General features: G+C 36.7%; 1 protein-coding gene across 2 annotated transcripts; it reads right to left on the bottom strand.

The window, feature by feature from the left end:
• Positions 1 to 457: 457 nt before the first annotated feature.
• On the bottom strand, positions 458 to 3,092 carry LOC110203023 (olfactory receptor 6C2-like). Of its 2 annotated transcripts, XM_078149197.1 has the most exons (2): positions 2,193 to 3,092; positions 458 to 475 (listed from the first exon to the last, which is right to left on the bottom strand). In XM_078149197.1, exons 1-2 carry the CDS (start codon positions 3,090 to 3,092, stop codon positions 458 to 460), a joined length of 918 nt encoding a protein of 305 aa, XP_078005323.1. The 2 variants fall into 2 exon arrangements, with proteins under 2 accessions (XP_078005323.1, XP_020835114.1); XM_020979455.1 differs by lacking the exon at positions 458 to 475 and having other exon boundaries at positions 2,154 to 3,092.
• Between the last annotated feature and the right edge of the window lie 15,987 nt (positions 3,093 to 19,079).

Raw genomic sequence — 19,079 nt, 5'->3', positions numbered from 1 at the left:
CGTTGGGACAGTGGGCTCAAACTAACAGCACCTTGATAGTTAAACACCCATGTAGGGATCATGGCCAAGGCAACTCCTAACTGGAATTGCAGGATCTCAATGTTCTTTCTTTCTCCAGATGGTCCTCATAAGATTAGCTCTAGGGCATGGTATCACGGATGGACAAGGGATGGATAAGTGGCTCTTCTAGTCTGACTCCTTGCCAGGCACATCTACTGAGCTTACTCTTAAAAGGCATGTTAACTTGACTTGATGGGTCAGTTAACTGCTGGGCTGGTTTAAGCAGGTTGGTCATCTTCTAAGCTAGTTCTTAAGTATCTGCTGCTATTGAACTGTACTAGACAGACCCTGGGAAGTTGTTACCAGAAAGGGCACAGTAGGCTGCTGGACCCCTGACCTAATGCTGCTGATAGGCTGGACAAATCACTTGTCTAGAGGCTTTTCTTTGGGAATGGCATCACTGCTGGATGACTTCCTCTGACTGTACTCTTTGGGTTTGAACTTTAATTTTTGTTATTTTTGTTCAGTTGTTCAGGCATGTCAGACTCTTTGTGACCCCCATAGACTGTAGCACACTAGGCCTTTCTGTCCTCCACTGTTTCTTGAAGTCTATCCAAGTTCATGCTGTGTCCATGATACTATCTGTGCATCTAATTCTCTGACATCTTCTTTTCCTTTTGCCTTCAATCTCTGCCAACATTAGGGTCTTTTCTAATGAGTCCTGTCTTCTCATTATGTGGCCAAAGTATTTAAGCTTCAGCTTCAGTGTTTGACCCTCCAGTGAATGACCTGAATTAATTCCTTTAAGTATTGACTGATTTGATCTCCTTGCTGTCTAAGTGACTCTCAAAAGTCTTCTCCAACACCACAATTCAAAAGTATTGATTCTGTGGTGCTCAGCTTCAGGCAAAGTGCTACTGTGCTCTTACGTTTGGGACAATGGCACTTAACCTAGAGTTCTCTTGGACTCCCTCAGAACCTTCATACTGAGGTTTGTCACCTTCAATCAGGAGGTGGGAGAGGTCTAGGCTAGAATCCTTCTAGGCTTAAGAACTTCAGTAAGGCATTCCATCTTGCCTTAATGGTGATTAGTTCCAGTTCAGTGGGTTACACTTTGTAGCCTTTTAACATCAAGGGACAAAGATACATATGCATTCTGTCCCTCAGTTCTAGTTCATTGCAGATGACCTTTTCATATGCAGAGCAAGCCTCAGTTTACTAGGTGGAGAAGGGATAGGGAAAGGAATATTGCATTTTAAAGTCTTCCCCTGTACATTTCAACATCTCTTTTTTTAAAGCCCATCTTGACTTTTCTGCTTTGTTGAAATATCACCAAGTCGTTCCTTCTTATAGCAACATTTTAGAGATGAAAATAACATCATACGCTTTATGGTCTAAAACCTTCATTTTACATATGAGAAAACTAAGACCACATATCTAATTAATGGCTGAGTTGTAACTAAGATAAGTTTTCCTGATTCTTTACCCCATTCTTATCTCTTTCGGTGAGGGAGTAACCAAAAGAATACTCACAATAGACTTGCTAATCCAGACAGAGCTGTCATAGCTGAATGCCATTTCCACTTTGTCATATAGGACATCAGGTGCTGGGTGAAAGAGTCCAAATGATTGATTCCAGTGTGATAGATGAGAATATGTTTAAAGAAACACTGGAAAGTTTGTCTGCATACTTGTTATTAAAACAAGTTGTGTTAAAAGTCACAGGCATAATTTATGTTGTTCATTTTCTCTTTTAGTCATAGGAGTATGCACATTTGGGTGGAGAGGGCATTCATGAATTTCCTGAAAGTTTATTTTCATGCCACTTAAAAACAGAAACCTTAACTGAGGAGGAGAAGGCAATGAATGACTTGTTTATTGATTGTGCCTTGGGAGAGAGTGAGGCTGATGACTTTGCATAGTTCTTTGCACTGCTCTGCCTCACTTAAATACAATTCATTTGCAAGTCAAGACCTCCTATTGTCTTTGGTCCTCTTTGAGAACAAAGGAGGAGCAACAACAAGGTCTTAGAAGCAATAGAAAAAGGGCCCTGAAGACTAGACGGTACATAAGGAAAACACAAAATCTGGTAGGGTGTCCAGAATACCTTCAGTTTTTCTCTTATGGCTTGACATCTCAATCATGACAGTCTCTTACTTTTTTGAGAGAAATGCAATCCTTTTTACTGAAGCCTGAAAAGCTTGTTTTACCTGCTTATTTCTGAGGGTATAAATGAAGGGGTTCATCACCGGGGCAACTGAGGTCGTGAGCACTGACACCAACTTATTCAAAGCCACCCCTTCCTTTGCAGAAGGTTTGATGTAGATGAAGATGCAGCTGCCATAAGTGATGGAGACAACAATCATATGGGAGGAACAAGTGGAAAAGGCCTTTTTCCTCTGCTGGGAAGAGGGGAATCTTAGAATTGTCCCGATGATATATGTATAAGACAGAACCACACACAACAAAGTGATAATTAATGTCAAAATAGCAAAGATTAAAATCATCTTTTCTATGAACTGCGTATCAGAGCATGTGATCTGTAGGATGGGAGATGCATCACAGCCAAAATGGTCAATGATATTTGAGTCACAGAATTCTAGCTGGAGGCCCAAACTGAGTGGTGGAAGGATAATCATCAAGCCAGCTAGCCAACAGCAAAGGATAAAAGTAGTACAGACCCTGTTATTCATGATGGTTGTATAATGAAGAGGCTTACATATGGCCACATAGCGGTCATAGGACATAGCAGCCAAAAGAAAAAATTCTGTTGCACCCAGGAGGATGCCAAAAAATAATTGGGTGGCACAAGCATTATAGGTCACAGTATTGTCCCCACTTGACATGCTGTATAGAAATCTGGGAATACAGACAGTTGTGAATGAGGCTTCTAAGAAGGAGAAATTGCGGAGGAAAAAATACATGGGAGTTTTAAGGTGAGGATCCAACAAAGTGAGGGCAATGATTGTCAAGTTCCCAATTATACTCAAAATGTAGGTAAGAAACAGAAAGATAAAAAGTAGGACCTGTAGCTGTGGGTCTTCTGTGAGCCCCTTTAGAATGAATAATGTTATTTCTGTGTAGTTTCTCATTCTTGACTTCTGACATCTAAAGGAGGTAAAAAAGAGATGAAACTGGAGTTGGAGCATAGCAAAGTAAGTTTAAAAATGGGATTTGAATGGAAAATCTATTTAAATTTCTCATATGGAACTGATCCAACCATTTGGAAGAACAATTTGGAACTATGCCCAAAGGAGTCTAAAACTCTGTGTATACCCTTTGATCCAGCAGTACCACGACTAGATCTGTATCCCAACAACATCATAAAAAAAGGAAAAGGACCCACACATACAAAAAATATTTATAGCAGCTCTACTTGTAGTAGCAAAGAATTGGAAATTGAGGGGATGTCCCTCAATTTGGAAATGGCTGAACAAGTTGTGGTATATGAATGCAAATGAAATACTATTGTTCCATAAGAAACGGTGAGCACGTGGACTTCAGAAAAAACCTAGAAAGACTTGCATGAACTGATGCTGAGTGAAATAAGCAGAACCAGGAGAACACTGTACACAGTAATAGCAACATCGTGCAATGATCAACTTAGCTCTTCTGAGTAATGATCTAAGACAATTCCAAATGGCTTATAATGGAAAATGTTATCTACTTCCAGAGAAAGAACTAGGGAATCTAAATGCAGATTGAAGTGTACTATCTTCCCCTTCTTTTGGTGTTTTTTGTTTTTTTTTTCTCACAGTTTTTCCCTCTTGTTCTGATTCTTCTTTCACAACATGACTAATGTGGCAATATGTTTAATATGATCCTACGTGTTTAGCCTATATCTGATTGCATGGCATCTTGGGGAGGGGGAATGGAGAGAGGAAGCAAAATTTAGAACTCAAAATCTCATAAAAGTGAATGTTGAAAAATAAAAATTAGTTAATTAAAAAAATTAAAAGATAAGAGAGAGAGAAAGAGATCTCATCTACTGATAGAAAGCATTAAATAGTGGATCAAACAATGGAATTGTAATGAAAATAATAACTATAATACCATGGGCAAGTCATTTAACCCCCTGGCCTCAGTTTCCTGATCTGTACAATGGATTTTCTATCTTACAAGGTTATTGACAGGATAAAAAAAGAATAAAAATATCTCATTATTAATGTGAAAAAAAGTTTCTCACATGACTTTTCTCATAATCAGCAAGAAATCACATAAATATGCTGTTGGTCCCAAATGAATACCAGTGTATGGACAGGAATTTTCGCTTAAATATTCTTCCATTACCATCAATAACCACCACCACCACCACTGCCACCACTTACCACCACCACTGCTACTACTACAAGTGCTGCTGTAACTTCCACTACCATTATTAATACCACCATTACTACCACTTCACAATGTTGTTGTATAGGCAGTAATTTGGAACATGATATAGATATATGACATGCCATTAGTAGTAGTAGCAGTAATAGTAGTAGTAGTAGTAGTAGTAATAGTAGTAGTAAAAGTAGTAGTAGTATACAAAATGTCTAATCTTTTGTTGAAGTTTGTATAGAAATGGTGCAAAGTTAAGAACCTGTGCTACTGGAAAAGGGCATGCACAGAGTTGTCCTGGTTGTTTCTTCCTAACCATGTTGCTTATTCCACTCTTGAGCCCTTTGGCAATGACTGAGCTCCTGGCTGCTTCTACTTGAGCCTTGACTTTGGACCCTGATTTCCTTTTCTGCTTTGTGTCTCCATTTCTGAGTATAGATGGCTTTACAATGATCTTGAGATGGATGTGTCCAGGCTCAGATCTTTTAAGTCAGAGAGATCTTTGATCTTAACTCAGGGTCAGGTGCCCTTCAGAAAGGTGCCCTGATAAGTATGAGGCTGTGAAGCAGCAAGATCTGTTTTGGCTTTCTAGAAAACATGGGATTAAAGAGAGTCATAAGATGAAATCTATCACTGCCTTTTTAGCTGCAAGCTGCTTCATGTTCTGATGTTTGTCTCAACCTTTCAGGAGAGGGTAACAATTCATACTGTTGTTGCTTAAGGTTCCGCCAGTGTTAGCCTTTTGTGTTCAGCATTACTTAATGTGGGGAAATAAATATCTGTTCCACACCTGATTTACATTTCTACTAAGTACCTTTTTAATTTCCTTTTGGGACACTCTAGATACTGGCCAAACCTAAGCTTTAAGTTAACCTACCCTGGTGTTCTGTGGTAGAGATCGAATAAGCCAAAGAATGTGAGAATAAGAGTCTGACCACTCTTGTAAGAGGTCAGTCTTCCCAGGACAGAACTTAATGCATTATACAAGTCTACCTCTAGAGTGGAGAGGCTATGTAGCAGATGCATGCTCCCAGAAGCAGTTATTTCTGGTTGTTAGAGCTGTGAACTGCTGCAACCATTCTAGAGAACAATTTGGAACTATACCCAAAGGGCTATAAAACTGTGCATACCCTTTGACCCAGCAATATCACTATTAGGTCTGTACACCATAGAGATCAAAGTAAAAGGAAAAGACCCCATGTGAAGAAGAAAAAAAATTAAAGCAGCTTTTTTTGTGGTGGCAAAGAATTAGAAATTGAGGGGATACCTACCATTTGGGGAATGACTGAACAGGTAGTGGCATATGATTGTGATGGAGTACTATTGTGCTGCTACTATTCTTTTGTAATTAATATTCTGTGATAGGAGTTCTTAATCATTGTGTGTGTGTGTGTGTGTGTGTGTGTGTGAAGAACTCCTTTGGCAGTCTGGTGGGGCTTGTGAGCATCTTCTTAGAATAGTGTTTCTAAGTATATTAAATAAGATACATAGGATTACAAAATAAAAAATATGTTAAATTGTAGTCATCAAAAATATATTTATTTTTTTAAAAGACCAACCTCACAGATACCCCAAGTTAAGAATCCCTATTTTATGGACTGTTGCACAGGTAGATAAAACATCTGTTTTTTATACTTATTGTTATTAAGGCAGTTAGAAGTCTATATAGACAGAGGGCATGAGTGTGAGTCAAATGTGCTGGGATAATCTCCCCCCCCAAAAAAAATTGAGGGGATGGGAAAGAGAGATACACTGGGAAAAGCAGGAAGGGCAAGGTAGAATGCGGAATTTTTTTTTCAAATAAAAGAGGCATGCAAGGAAGAGGCTTTATAGTAAGGGGGGAAACGAGGGTGGGGTATGGCAGGCCATGTTTAAACCTCACTCTCATTGGAATTGGTTCATAGAGAGAAGAATACATACACACACACACACACACACATACACACACATACACACACACACACACTCAGTTGGGTATAGAAATCTATCTTACCTAATAGGGAAATAGAAGGAGAAGGGAATAAGAGATATGGGGGAGGGGAATGATAAATGGGAGAGTATATTAAGAGAGGAAGTGTCAGAAGCAAAACAGACTTTTGAGAAGGGACGGGATAAAAAGAGAGAAATAAAGATAAAGAGAAGAAAATTAAATGGAGGGAAATAAACGGTAAACATTATTGTTTAAGTGAATGGTATGAGCTCATGCAGAAAATGGAAGCAGATTGCAGAATGGATTAGAAACCAATAATATATTGTATATAAGAGATACACTTGAAACAGAAAGACATACACAGGGTTAAAATAAAGGGCTGGAGCAGAATCTGTTATACTTCATTCAGCTGAAGTAGAAAAGGCAAGGGTAGCAATCATGATCTCAGACAAAACAAAAGCAAAAACAGACCTAATTTAAAAAGATAATTAGGAAAACTACATTTTGCTTAAAGGTACCATAGACAATGAGGTAATATAAAAATTTTTGTACAGCAAGTTCAAAAGCCTCATTTCTCAAATATTTGGGGAACTGAGTCAAAATTATGAACTGAAATGGTCAAAGGATATGAGCAAGCAGTATTCAGGAGAACAAATCAAAGCTGTCTATAGTCAAATGAAAATAAAATGCTCCAAATCACTATCAATTAGAGAAATGCAAATTAAAACTCAGGTACCACTTCATATCTATCGGAAATGACAAATGTTGGAGGGGATGAGGGAAAATAGGTAGATTAATAAACTGTTGAGAGAGTTGTGAACTGGTCCAATAATTCATGTTATAATCATTTCAGTCACGTACAGCTCTTTATGATCCCATTTGGAGTTTTCTTGGCAAAGATACTGGAGTGGTATGCTACTTCTTTCTAGAGCTTATTTTATAGATGAGGAAATGGAGACAAATAGGTTTAAATGACTTGCCTGGGCTTACATAGCCGGTAAATGAAGCCAGATTTGATCTCACAAAGATAAGACAAAATATTTCTATCAGCTCTTTTTGTGATGGCAAAGAATTAGAAATTGAGGAGACGTTTGTCAATTGGAGAATGGCTGAACAAGCTGTGGCATGTAACTATGATAGCGTATTACTGTGCTTTAAGAAATGAAGACAGGAGTGGTTTCAGAAAAAATAGAATAAACATGGCAGGCCCTACAATGAAGTGACTCTGAGAAGATCCAGCAGAGCATTGTACACATTAATAGCAATGTTGTAATGATGATGAATTTGGATAATCTGATCGATACAGTGATCTATGACTCATGAAGAAAAAAAAGCTATCTTCTTTGAGAGAGACAACTGGCGAACTCTGAGTACATATTGAAATATAATTTTCTCACTTTTTTGTGATATGGATGACATAGAAACATGTCTTAATGGTTTCATATGTATAGTTATATCATATTGGTTGCCTTCTCAGTGGCAGGAGGGAGAGTGAGAATTTGGAACTCAAAATTTTAAAAGAAATGAATGTTAAAAATAAGTATTTTTAGAAGGAATGAATATTGGCTATGATGAAATATAAAAATGAACATAAAGCTTACTGTCATAGGTTCATAGATATACACCTGGAAGACACTTCAGAGGCAATCTAGTTCAACTCTCTCATTTTACAAATGAAGAAATTAAGGCTAGGAGAAGTTAAGTGATTTGCCAAAGGTCACACAGATGCTAGGAATCTAAGTCCTGAATCTGGGTCCTCTGACTAGAGTGCTGGAGAGTGGTCTTCCCACTGTACCATATAGCTATCTCTACTTTCATCAAGTTCTAGGAGTTTCAGAGCATTCTTCTTTATCAAAACCTTATTTTTCTGCTCAGTCTACCAGTATGGTTTGAAGACCAGGGTACCAGTACTCTGTAATTCTACATTTTTGAAAGCCGTTCTATAACAATTAATTACAGTGTAGCTACTCCCAATCAACAATGCACATTGTTTGAGCTATTGAATTCTTTCCTAAGTGAAATTCAAAAAAATTTTTTCTCAGGAAACACAGTTTAATTAATTAATTAATTGATTAATTAATTAATGAGATTTTAAAGAAATTGATTGAATTATAACACTCAGTTTAGTTAATGAGATTTAAAAGAAATTGCTTTAAATTATTTCCCATCAACATCTCTAAAGGGTGCTTCCCCTGGGTTTATAGAAATGAGATTCTTTTTAGTTGCATCATTGCTGTCAGTTCCCTATATGTGTTCAATTCATATTATGCAGAATCAGTTGTTAAGACAGACACAAGGTAGTGATAGTTTTGTGGTCAGTGATTAATGGTGCACACGGAGTGACCACCTGAGAAAAGATGATGTCCTTCATTCAATTTCCATATCCAATGACTTAAGCTACATATGTTGCTTATTGTAGCACTCTCCCCAGATCTGCTTTCTCTGGACAGTGTTCCACATTCTAAAATTACCCTTTCATTCTTTCCCCATGGCACTCAGTGCAGTAATGTTAGCTCTAAGCTATAAAAGGTTAGTCAGATAAAATAATAGTTAGCAATTATTTAGCACTTTAAAAGTTGCAAAGCATACTATAAATATTACTTCATTTTATCTTCACAATAACTCTGGGGGGTAGGTGCTATTATTACTGATAAGGAATATTATTTACTGATAAGGAAACTGAGGCAGAAAGCAATTAAATTACTTTTCCAGAGTCATGTAGCTACAAAGTGCCAGAGGATGGATTGAACTCAGCTCTTCCTGACTCCAGGTCCACTCTACTGTGTAAATGTTACCTATGGAGATTCTGTAAATCTAACTTACAATCAAGTAGGATAAAACTATAACTATTTAATGTGTTAATCCTCCAAGGAGTGTTTGCAATTTCTAAACAAGAAATTTCAGTCAACTTTGTATTCCTTTGAAGAAGGTTTTGGGGCAAAGTGCACTCTGTCTCTAAAGGCAGAGCAAGGCATGTGTACACCCTATGCAAGGTCTAAAATTCTGCCCCTTCTGTATTATTTCCACTGGGAGTTTTGAGGCTTCATTATGACTCATCTAATTAGATATATTATGAAAGAAATGATTATTTGCTACGGGAAGTTTTATGAAATTTCAGGAAAGGAATTAACAATGATTTCTGAGCTATTCCCTAGTTTTTAGTGTTTACTTCTTCTTCAAGTAATACTTTATTTACCTTTGTGTATTAATGTTGTATCTTCCAGTAGAATGTAGACTCCGTGAGAACAGAGGCTGTCTATCCTTCTGTCTTTGTATTTCCCTAGCCTAGCCTAGTGCTTTGTGCAGAGCAGGTGTTTATAAATATATGTGTTTAATTGCCTTTAAAGGATTTAGAGATCATGCATTCTTACCCCTTTATTTTACTTATGGGGAAGGCATGTACTAGTAGGGTGAAGGCGTTTGTTCTACATCACAGAGGTATTAAGTAGAAGAGCTGGGGTTTGAACCCAAACCCACTACAAAACCTTCCATACTACAAAAAAGAGCTTTCTCTTGTGTTAAATATATATACCAAATTAAAATTCAGATTGAAAAGCTACATTGATGATCACCCCTGCAAATCATGCCATTGGTAACTTACTTCTCTTCTTGGGTGATGACACCTTCTAAATCTTACCACTAAATCACCACCTACTGCAGTCTCTATGTAAAATATGCCTGCCTATGATTCCAATCTTACCGAAGAGTAAAAATCAAAGGACGTGCTATCTAGAAAAAAAATTTCTCAAAACTAACTAAGCCCCTTCCTGAAACTTCCACAGAAAAATATTTTTTGACAAGACTTGATTTCACTGCAACTCTCTTCTGATGCAGATGGCCAGCTGCTCTGAAACAGTCTTACAGAGCTTTAGTAACTTGGTCAAGAATACAAAGCCAGTATGGATCAGAGGCACAACTTGAACCCAGGTCTTTCTCAACTTAAGCAGCAATTTGCCTCTCTTCCATGGTAATTAAGTATTAGATTTTGAACCTTCTATCATAAAATGTATGACTTACCATTTTATCTTCACAGTTCCTGAAAAAAAAATGACAGAACAAACCATTTTTATACTTACTTTTCTGTCCATTCTTCATAACCCCAGTGAGACATTTAACCTCAAACATCCCTGACTCAAAAATTCAAAAAAGATGCATTCCTAAAGATTTGCACGTGAGCTTCTGGCCATACCCTGTCTTGTGTAACTATAATGACATGCTCCTGGGCAGAGTTTGGACTGAACAGAATTCTCCTAAATTTTCATCATTCAGAATACTAAAGGCTTATGACGTAGATCTAAAATGAAATGAATCTAACGTGTTGCCCCAATTTGAACATAGTAGCATGCCCATGTGTTCCTGGTAGCTAAAAGGAAGATAAGGCCACTGAAAAGTGATGGGAATATCAGGACCTGCCTCTCTTTGTGACAGAGAAAAATGCCCAACTTGTCTGGGCAGGGAGACAGGGTTCCCTCCAAATTATAAGATAACAAATGAGTATATTTGTTTGATCTATTCAGTATGCTGTGGATGCTTGGGGATCAAGTAAGCGCATAAACAAAAGAGCCCTTGGGGACCCAAGTTCAAAAGTCACTAATGAATCTGCAAGGTAATTAATCTTGGCAAAAGGCTTTCAACAGGCATTTGTGAGACTGGTGCCCTCAGAGACAGGAAGATGCAATGAAAGCACAGGTTCAGTGTACAACAATAAGTGTTATGCAATAAATCAAGCATCTCATCACTTTCCCCCACTTTGTCTAAAGGATTCTTGATCTGTATAGTGAAAGCTGAGATGGAGGTGGGATGGGGCAGGGAGTATTACCCATAGCCCAGGGATACTGGAATATCCTGGCCTCTCTCTCCCTCTCTCTCTCTCTCTCTCTCTCTCTCTCTCTCTCTCTCTCTCTCTCTCTCTCTCTCTCTCTCTCTCTCATCATGCAACGTCATAATTCCAGTAATGTCCTTACATTCCTACCCTTAAAATAATGAGAATAGGTTAAGTTAAACCACACCCTTGATCCTTCCACCCAGGGATGTTGCCTTGTGGAGATCCCAGCCCAAGCTGGATTTCAGCTTCTAGTGTCCTTGGCCTCCTTCCCTTGGGATGCATGGCATGAAGGGGAAAAATAGCCAGAATGAAGTGAATGTCAACATGAGAAAGTAATGATTTATTTTAAGACTTGATACAGTGGTAGTAGTAGTAGTACTAGTACTACTAGTAATACTAGTACTAGTAGTAGTAGTACCAGTAAGAGTACTTGAATGGAAGTATTTACTCACTAATATTGTTTGGATATGAACATGAACATGAGAAAGTAACGTAAACTCTAGAAGCCTGTTAATTCATTTGTAGAATGAGAAAAAATAATTTATACACTACTATACAAGTAAGATGATTCTCAAATAAGATGCAATATAAATATGTTATTATTAAACATAAGCTACGTGAAAGCTACAGCTGCAATGAATATAATTATTATTATTCTATTAATTTTGATGTTAATTGCTGTTGTTGATGCTGCTGCAGCTGCTGCTACTATTACTATTACTACTACTACTACTACTAGTACTACTACTACTACTACTACTACTACTACAACTACTACAAGTGCTTGGCCCATGTGGCAAGCCTAGGTCAAGATTTAGGATCTCCATTAAGTCCAGGTGTGCTTCAGTTTTTGCTGTTTATCTTCAGTTGTTCAGTCTTGTCAGACTCTTCATGATCCTATGAACCATAGTGTGCCAGGCCCTTCTATCCTCCACTGTCTCTTGAAGTCTCTATCCAAGTTAATGTTCATTATTTTTCATGATGCTATCTATACATTTCATTCTCTGGCATCCCCTTTTTCTTTTGCCTTCAATCTTTCCCAACATTAGGGTCTTTTCCAATGAGTCCTCTCTTCTCATTATGTATCCAGAGTATTTGAGCCTCAGCTTCAATATTTGACCTTCCAGTGAATAGCCTGAATTATTTCCTTTAAGTTTTCACTGATTTGATCTCCTTGTCATCCAAGGGACTCTAAAAAGCTTTCTCCAATATCATAATTCAAAAAAGTATTTTCTCTGGTGCTCAGTTTCAGGCAAAGTGCTACTGTGTTATTTCAATAAGGGCAATGAGACTCAGCCTAGTGTTCTCAGATGCCTACTCTCTTGGACTCCCTCAGAACCTAAGTTCCAAGTTTGTCACCTTCCAGCAGGAGGTGAGAGAGGTATAGATTACAATCCCTCTAGGCTTAAGAACCTTCTGTCAGGCTTTCCTTCTTGCCTTAACAGTAACAATTCACTGATTATATTTTGCAGCCTCCTTTTAAGATCAGAGATCAAAGATACGTCCGCATTCTGTCCCTCAGCTTCAGTTCATTGTAGCTGACCTTTTCACAAACAGCACTATTCGAGGGTGGGGAAAGAAATATATGTATCTACATATTTTGATGCTTCCTTTTTTTTAAGACCCTCTTGACTTTTCTGCCCTCTTGAAGTATCACCAAGTCATTCCTTCTTGTAACAAAATTGTATAGATGAAAGTAACATAATAGATTTTCTGGCCCCAAACCCTCATTTTATCTATGAGGAAGTTAAGGCCATATATGTAATTAGTGGCTGAGTTGTAACTAAGATCCAGGTTTCCTGATTCTCTACTCAATGGTCTTCCTAATCTTTCAGTGAGGGAGTAATTAAAAGAATGCTCACAATAGACTTGCTAATCCAGGCAGAACTTTGATACCTGAATTCCATTTCTACTTTCTCATATATGACTTTAGATATTGGGTGAAAAAGCCTAAATGATTGATTCTGCTGTCATAGATGAGAATATGTTTAAAGAAACACTAGAAAGGTTTTTTTTCCATTTTATGCACACTTGTCATTTAAAAGTTACAGGAATAATTTTATTTATATTGTTCATTTTCTCTTTTGGTAATGAGAGTATGCACATTTGGATAGAAAGGCTACTATAAATTACCTGAAATTTTATTTTCATTCTATTTAAATATGGAAACTTTAAATCTTAAAGATCCATTTTCAAGATGGAAAACTTAATTTTATAAGTCTGATAGGCACAGAAATCTTGGGTCTTCAGTCAGTGCCAGTTACTCTTCAGAAAGGTGCCCCTGTCAACTATCCCAAGTGGTTCTCGGATAGGATGAGTAGGAGTCTAAAGATCACCAAGATCCATTCTGGCTTGTTAGAAGACATGGAATTAGGGAGAGTTGTAAGACAAAATAAAACAATTGGGGTTTTTTTGTCTTGTTTTCTTTTTAGCAGTTCTTCAGGCTGCTTTATGCACTGACTTTGTCTCAGCCTTCTTATTGTTGCTTAAGGTTCTGTCAATATGAGCCTGTGAGAGTCTTTTTTGTGTTCAGCATTACTTTCATGAGGAGGAAACAAATATCTGTTCCACACTCAATTTACTTTTTCATTAAGTACCTTTCTACCTCTTTTGGGGACACTCTAGAAATTAGCCAAATCTAAGCTTTAAGTTAAACTTCCATGTTATGGTGTGGTAGAGATCTAATAAGCCAAAGAGTAAGAGAAAATGAGTATACCACTCTTGCAAGATGTCGGGCTCCCTAGGACAGAACTCAGTACACTATACATGTCTACCTCCAGAGCAAAGAGACTCTATAATGTATGCAGTATCCTGGGCACCATGGTCTCACAAGTGATTGTTTCTGGTTGGTGGAGTTGTGAACTGGACTAATCATCTGGAGAAGAATTTGTAACTATGTCCCAAAGGCTATAAAACTGCACAAACCCTTTGACCCAGCAATGCAATGCCACTATTAGGTCTGTATCCTCAAGAGATCAAAGAAAAGGAAAAGAACCCATATAGACAAAAATAATTATAACAGTTCTTTTTTTGTGTGGTGGCAAAGAATTGTAAGTAGATAAAATTTTGATTTTTATAGTTATTATTATTAAGGCAGTTAGAAGGGGTTATTTTATTAGTATTTTATAGTTATCATTAATAAGGCAGTTAGAAGTGTACATAGAATGAATGAGAGTCAATTATGTTGGAATGATCTCCAAAAATGTAAGAGAGGAGGAGGAGGAGGAATGCACTGGGAGGAGGGGGAAGGGACAAGTAACAGGGAAATTTTTTTTTTAAATAAAAGAAGTCTACAAGGAGGAGTCTTTATAGTAGAGAGAAAAATGGAGGGGTGTTTGTGGAAGACAATGCATGAGCCTTACTGTAATTGGAATTGGTTCAAAGAGAGAAGAATATATGTATGTGTGTATGTATATATGTGTATATATATATACTATATATTATATATATAGTATATATATAGTGTATGTACACACACACACACACACACACACACACACACACTCAGTTGAGTATAGAAATCTATCTTTTCCAATAGGGAAATAGAAAGGGAAGGGGATAAGAAATATGGAGGGAAGAATTATATAAGGGAGAGTATTTTAAATGAGGCAATGTTCAGAAAACAGACTTTTGAGGAGGGATAGGATAAAAAATAGGCTGGAGGGAAATACACAGTAATTAAAACTGTGAATGAAAATGGGATGAGCTCATGCACAAAATTGAAGCAGGTTGCAGAATGGATTAGACACCAACAATATATTGTTTACAAGAGACACACTTCAAACAGAAAGACACACACAGGGTTAAAGAGCTGGAGCAGAAACTAGCATTCTTTATTCAGCTGAAATAAAAAAGGCAAGGGTAGCAATCATGATTTCAGACAAAACAAAACAAAAACAGACTTAATTTAAAAAGATAATTAGGAAAACTACATTTTGCTAAAAGGTACCACAGACAATGAGGTAATATAAAAAACGTATATAGCAAGTTTCTCTGATAAAGGTCTTATTTCTCAAATATCTGAGGAACTGAGACAAAGCTATTTTAAAAAGAGCCATTTCCTGATACAGAAATGATCAAAATATATGAACAGGTAGTATTCAGAAGAAGAAATCAAAGTTATCTATAGACATATGAAAAAAATGCTCTAAATCACTTTCAATCAGAGAAATGTGAATTAAAACAACTCTGAGGTACTACCTCACATCTATCAGAAATGTCAAATACTGGACGGGATGAGGGAAAATAGGCACATCAATAAACTGTTGATGGAATTGTGAAATGGTCCAAGCACTCATCATTCAATCATTTCAACTATGTCCAACTCTTCATGATTTCATTACTCATGAGGAAAAAAAAATGTTGTTCACTTCTGGAGGGAGAGAACTGATGAACTCTAAGTGAATATTGAAATACAATTTTCTCACTTTTCTCATTTTTACTTTTGCTTTTTTGTGATGTGGTTAACATAGAAATATGTTTTCAATTATTTCACAAGTATAATTGATATGTTATTTGCCTTCTCAGCGGAGGGAGGAAAAGTAAGAATTTGGAACTCAAATTTTAAAAAGAAATTAATGTTAAAAATCAATAATATTTTTTAAAAAATGAATAACAAAGAGTGACATTCAATATAACTAGAGACAGTTGGGTGGAAGAGAACATTTTTCGTAAACGTGAGGCACTCTTGACTCCTCCTCAGATCATACTCCCCAGACTCTGATGGACTCTGTCTCTGAGTAATATTGGCTATGAAGAAATACAAAAATGAACATAAAGATTACTGTCACAGTTTCATAGACATAGAGCATAGGGACTTCATAGGCCATCCAATCCAACTCTCTCATTTTACAAATGAAGAAACTAAGTCTAGGCAAAGTGAAATGACTTGCCCAAGGTCACACAGATGCTAGGAATCTAAGTCATGAAACAGGGTCCTCTGACTAGAGTGCCAGGGAGAGGTCTTCACACCATATTGCTATCTCTTCCTTCTTTAAGTTCTAAGAGTTTCAGAGCATTCTTCTTTATTAAAAACTTATATTTCTGTTCAATTTACCAAAGTGATTTGAAGACCAGGGCACCAGAACTTTGTAATTCTATATTTTTGAAAGTTATTATATAATAATAAATTATGGTGTAGCTACTCAAAATCTCCCAATGAACAATCCACATTGTTTGGCCTATTGAATTTCATTCATAGGTAGATAAAAAGAATTGTTCCTAGAAAACACAATATAATTCATTTATGGAATTTTAAGGAAATTGCTTCAATTTTAATACTTAGTTTAATTAATTAATGAAATTTAAAATAAATACCTTCAAATTATTTCTCATCAAGATCCCTAAATGGTGTTTCCCCTGGGTTTATAGAAATGAAATTCTTTTTGGTAGCATAGTTGATATCCATTTCCTCCATATGTCTAATTCATACTATGCAGAATCCAGTATTAAGAGAGATACAAGGCACTGAGTGAGATTTTTGGGTTCAATGATTACTAGTTCACAGGCAATGATCAACTGGGAGAAAATGATATCCTTCATTTAATGTCCATATCCAGTAACTCAATGCTTATATGTTGCCTATTGTAGCAACCTCCCCAGGCCTGCTTCCTCTGGATGGTGTCCCACACTCCAAGATTACCATTTCATTCTTCCTCCATTGCACCCAATGCAATAATGTTAGTTATGAAAAGTTAGCCAATAAATAATAGTATTCATTTGGCACTTTAAAATTTGCAAAGGATATTAAAAGTATTTTTTCATTTTATCTTCACAATAACTCTGAGGGATAGGCACTACTATTATCACTTATGAAATCCAGAAAAGGATAAAAATGTGCCCTTCCTTTGTCTGCTTGGCTTCCTTAAGTCTCAACTAAAATCCTACCTTCTATAGGAAGCCTTTCCCAATCTCTTGAATCCAATGCCTTCTCTCTTTTAATTATTTCATATTTATTCTGTATAGAGTTTGTTTGTACACATTTGTTTGCATGTTGTCTCCCTCATTAGATTGGAAGCTCCTTGAGAGCAGGACTGTCTATTGCTTCTTTTTGTACCCCCAGCCCTTAACACAGTGCCTTGCACATAGTAAGTGCTTGATAAATGTTGACTGATTGCTTGTCCTACAAATTGATTCCACACTGAGATATATTCCAAAACAGCCTTATTGAATCCTCCAGAAGTACTCCATAATTAGTTTCTTCATTAGAGGAATAGCACGTTCAGAACCTGCACTTAAGGAAAATCACTTTGGCAGCTGTGAGAAGGATTGTTTGCGGAAAGGGAGTAAATCTGATGAAGGGAACCAATCTGGATGCTATTGCAATAGCAAATGCAAAATGTGATGAGGCCTGAAGAAGACTAGTGGCTGGCAATCTTAGTGTAGATGGCAAGACAAATATAAGAGATGGTATGCTTCTAATGGGAAGCCTTTCAACAATTGTTCTAGCGATAGGCTCCACTCATTATGGAATTTATTAATACAAAGAAAAAATTGCAACATTAAGTTGAGGTGGTTGGTTATAAAATTTAGTGATTATCTTAGCAACATGTTAAAGATCTAGTTTACCTGAGTTATGCCTATATTCTGTTGAATACATCAACCATACAACATACATACATACATCAACCCCCTTTCCAAAATGCTATGAAATTGCATAGGAAATAGCCAAATGTCAAAGGGAATACGAACAGATTCTAAGGTTAAGGATTAAATTGAAATCATACATACTTCAGGTGTGTGGGGGGGAAGGTGAAGTTGCCCTAAGAGTTATTCTTTGTCATTCCTTGTAGGACTTCTGATTTTGAGATAGTAGATCTGTCAGCTATGGTGAAATCTATTCAGGAGGAAATGTCCAGAAAATAACCCTCTAATCTACCAAGAGGCAGACAAAATGTAACTAACAAGAGAAATAGAGAACATACTTACTTTTCTGATTAGCTTTGATGGATTCAGCTGTAAATTAAAACCCAAAGATCATTCATGTTGACGTAAATTGAGATGAAATATTTGCATTCCAGTGATCAGTCATGTTTGAGTAAAGTATATGAAGATGATTAACACTAAATAAGGCAGTGCAAAAATACACAGTCTATGTTTTGAAAGAATAGGCTAAGGAGTTTGTACTTTAGTAGGCACTGGGTTCTTCTAGGTGTCTTATCAGGGGATGTTATCAAAACTTTGCATTGGAAAAATTATTCTGGAAGCATTGTGAAGAATGAATAGGAGTGATGAGAAATATAGAGTATAGACCAAGTAAGAGGTAAGGAAGGCTTTAATTGGGCTGATGTAGTAGGAGTCCAAAGAAGTGGATTGGATGTATGTGAAAAATGTTTATGAAGTGAGTACTAGGTGCCAGATAATGTGCTAAATGTTGCAGTTGCAAATCCCAAAGTGTCTGCCCTTGAAGAATTTAAAATCTTGTAAAGGGAAATAATATGGAAATACAGATATAGAAATGTGCCAAACAATTGTAAGATAATATTGGAACCAAGGAAAGAACAATTTGGGGTGGATGCCAATCAGAAATGGCCACTTAAAAAGAGGCAGAGGTAAGGGGGTAATATAAACACCTAATGAGAGAATTAATAAACTTAAATTCTTTTTAAAAAGTCTCATAACTAACCTTGCCTACATTCTCTAACTCAAACTTTGATTATGTCTTACTTGAGCTATCTCGTTGAATAGTCTTTTGGATTCTTTTTTTTTTTAAATTTACCTTCCTATTAAACATATTTTCACATTGGTGAAGCTGTAAGTAAAAATTAAAACCAAAGGAGGAACGATCAGAAAGAGGAAACAAAACTCAGTAGAAGAGAAAAAAAAACTGATAGTGATTCAATATCCACAGTTTTCTGGGATGGTGGATTGCATTTTCCATCACATGGCCTCTGGAGATGTCTTAGATCCTTGTAAGGCTGAGAAGGGTTAAGTTTATCAATATCAGTCATCGCACAGTGTGGCTGTTATTGTGTACGACATTCTCTTCTTTCTGCTCACTTC

Source organism: Phascolarctos cinereus, unplaced genomic scaffold (genome assembly GCF_003287225.1).
Source record: "Phascolarctos cinereus isolate Bilbo 61053 unplaced genomic scaffold, phaCin_HiC Scaffold_1;HRSCAF=81, whole genome shotgun sequence".
In the NCBI taxonomy this organism is placed as follows: Eukaryota; Metazoa; Chordata; class Mammalia; order Diprotodontia; family Phascolarctidae; genus Phascolarctos; species Phascolarctos cinereus.
Note: the sequence above shows the minus strand (reverse complement) of the source record. Positions and strands in the feature narration are given on the sequence as shown.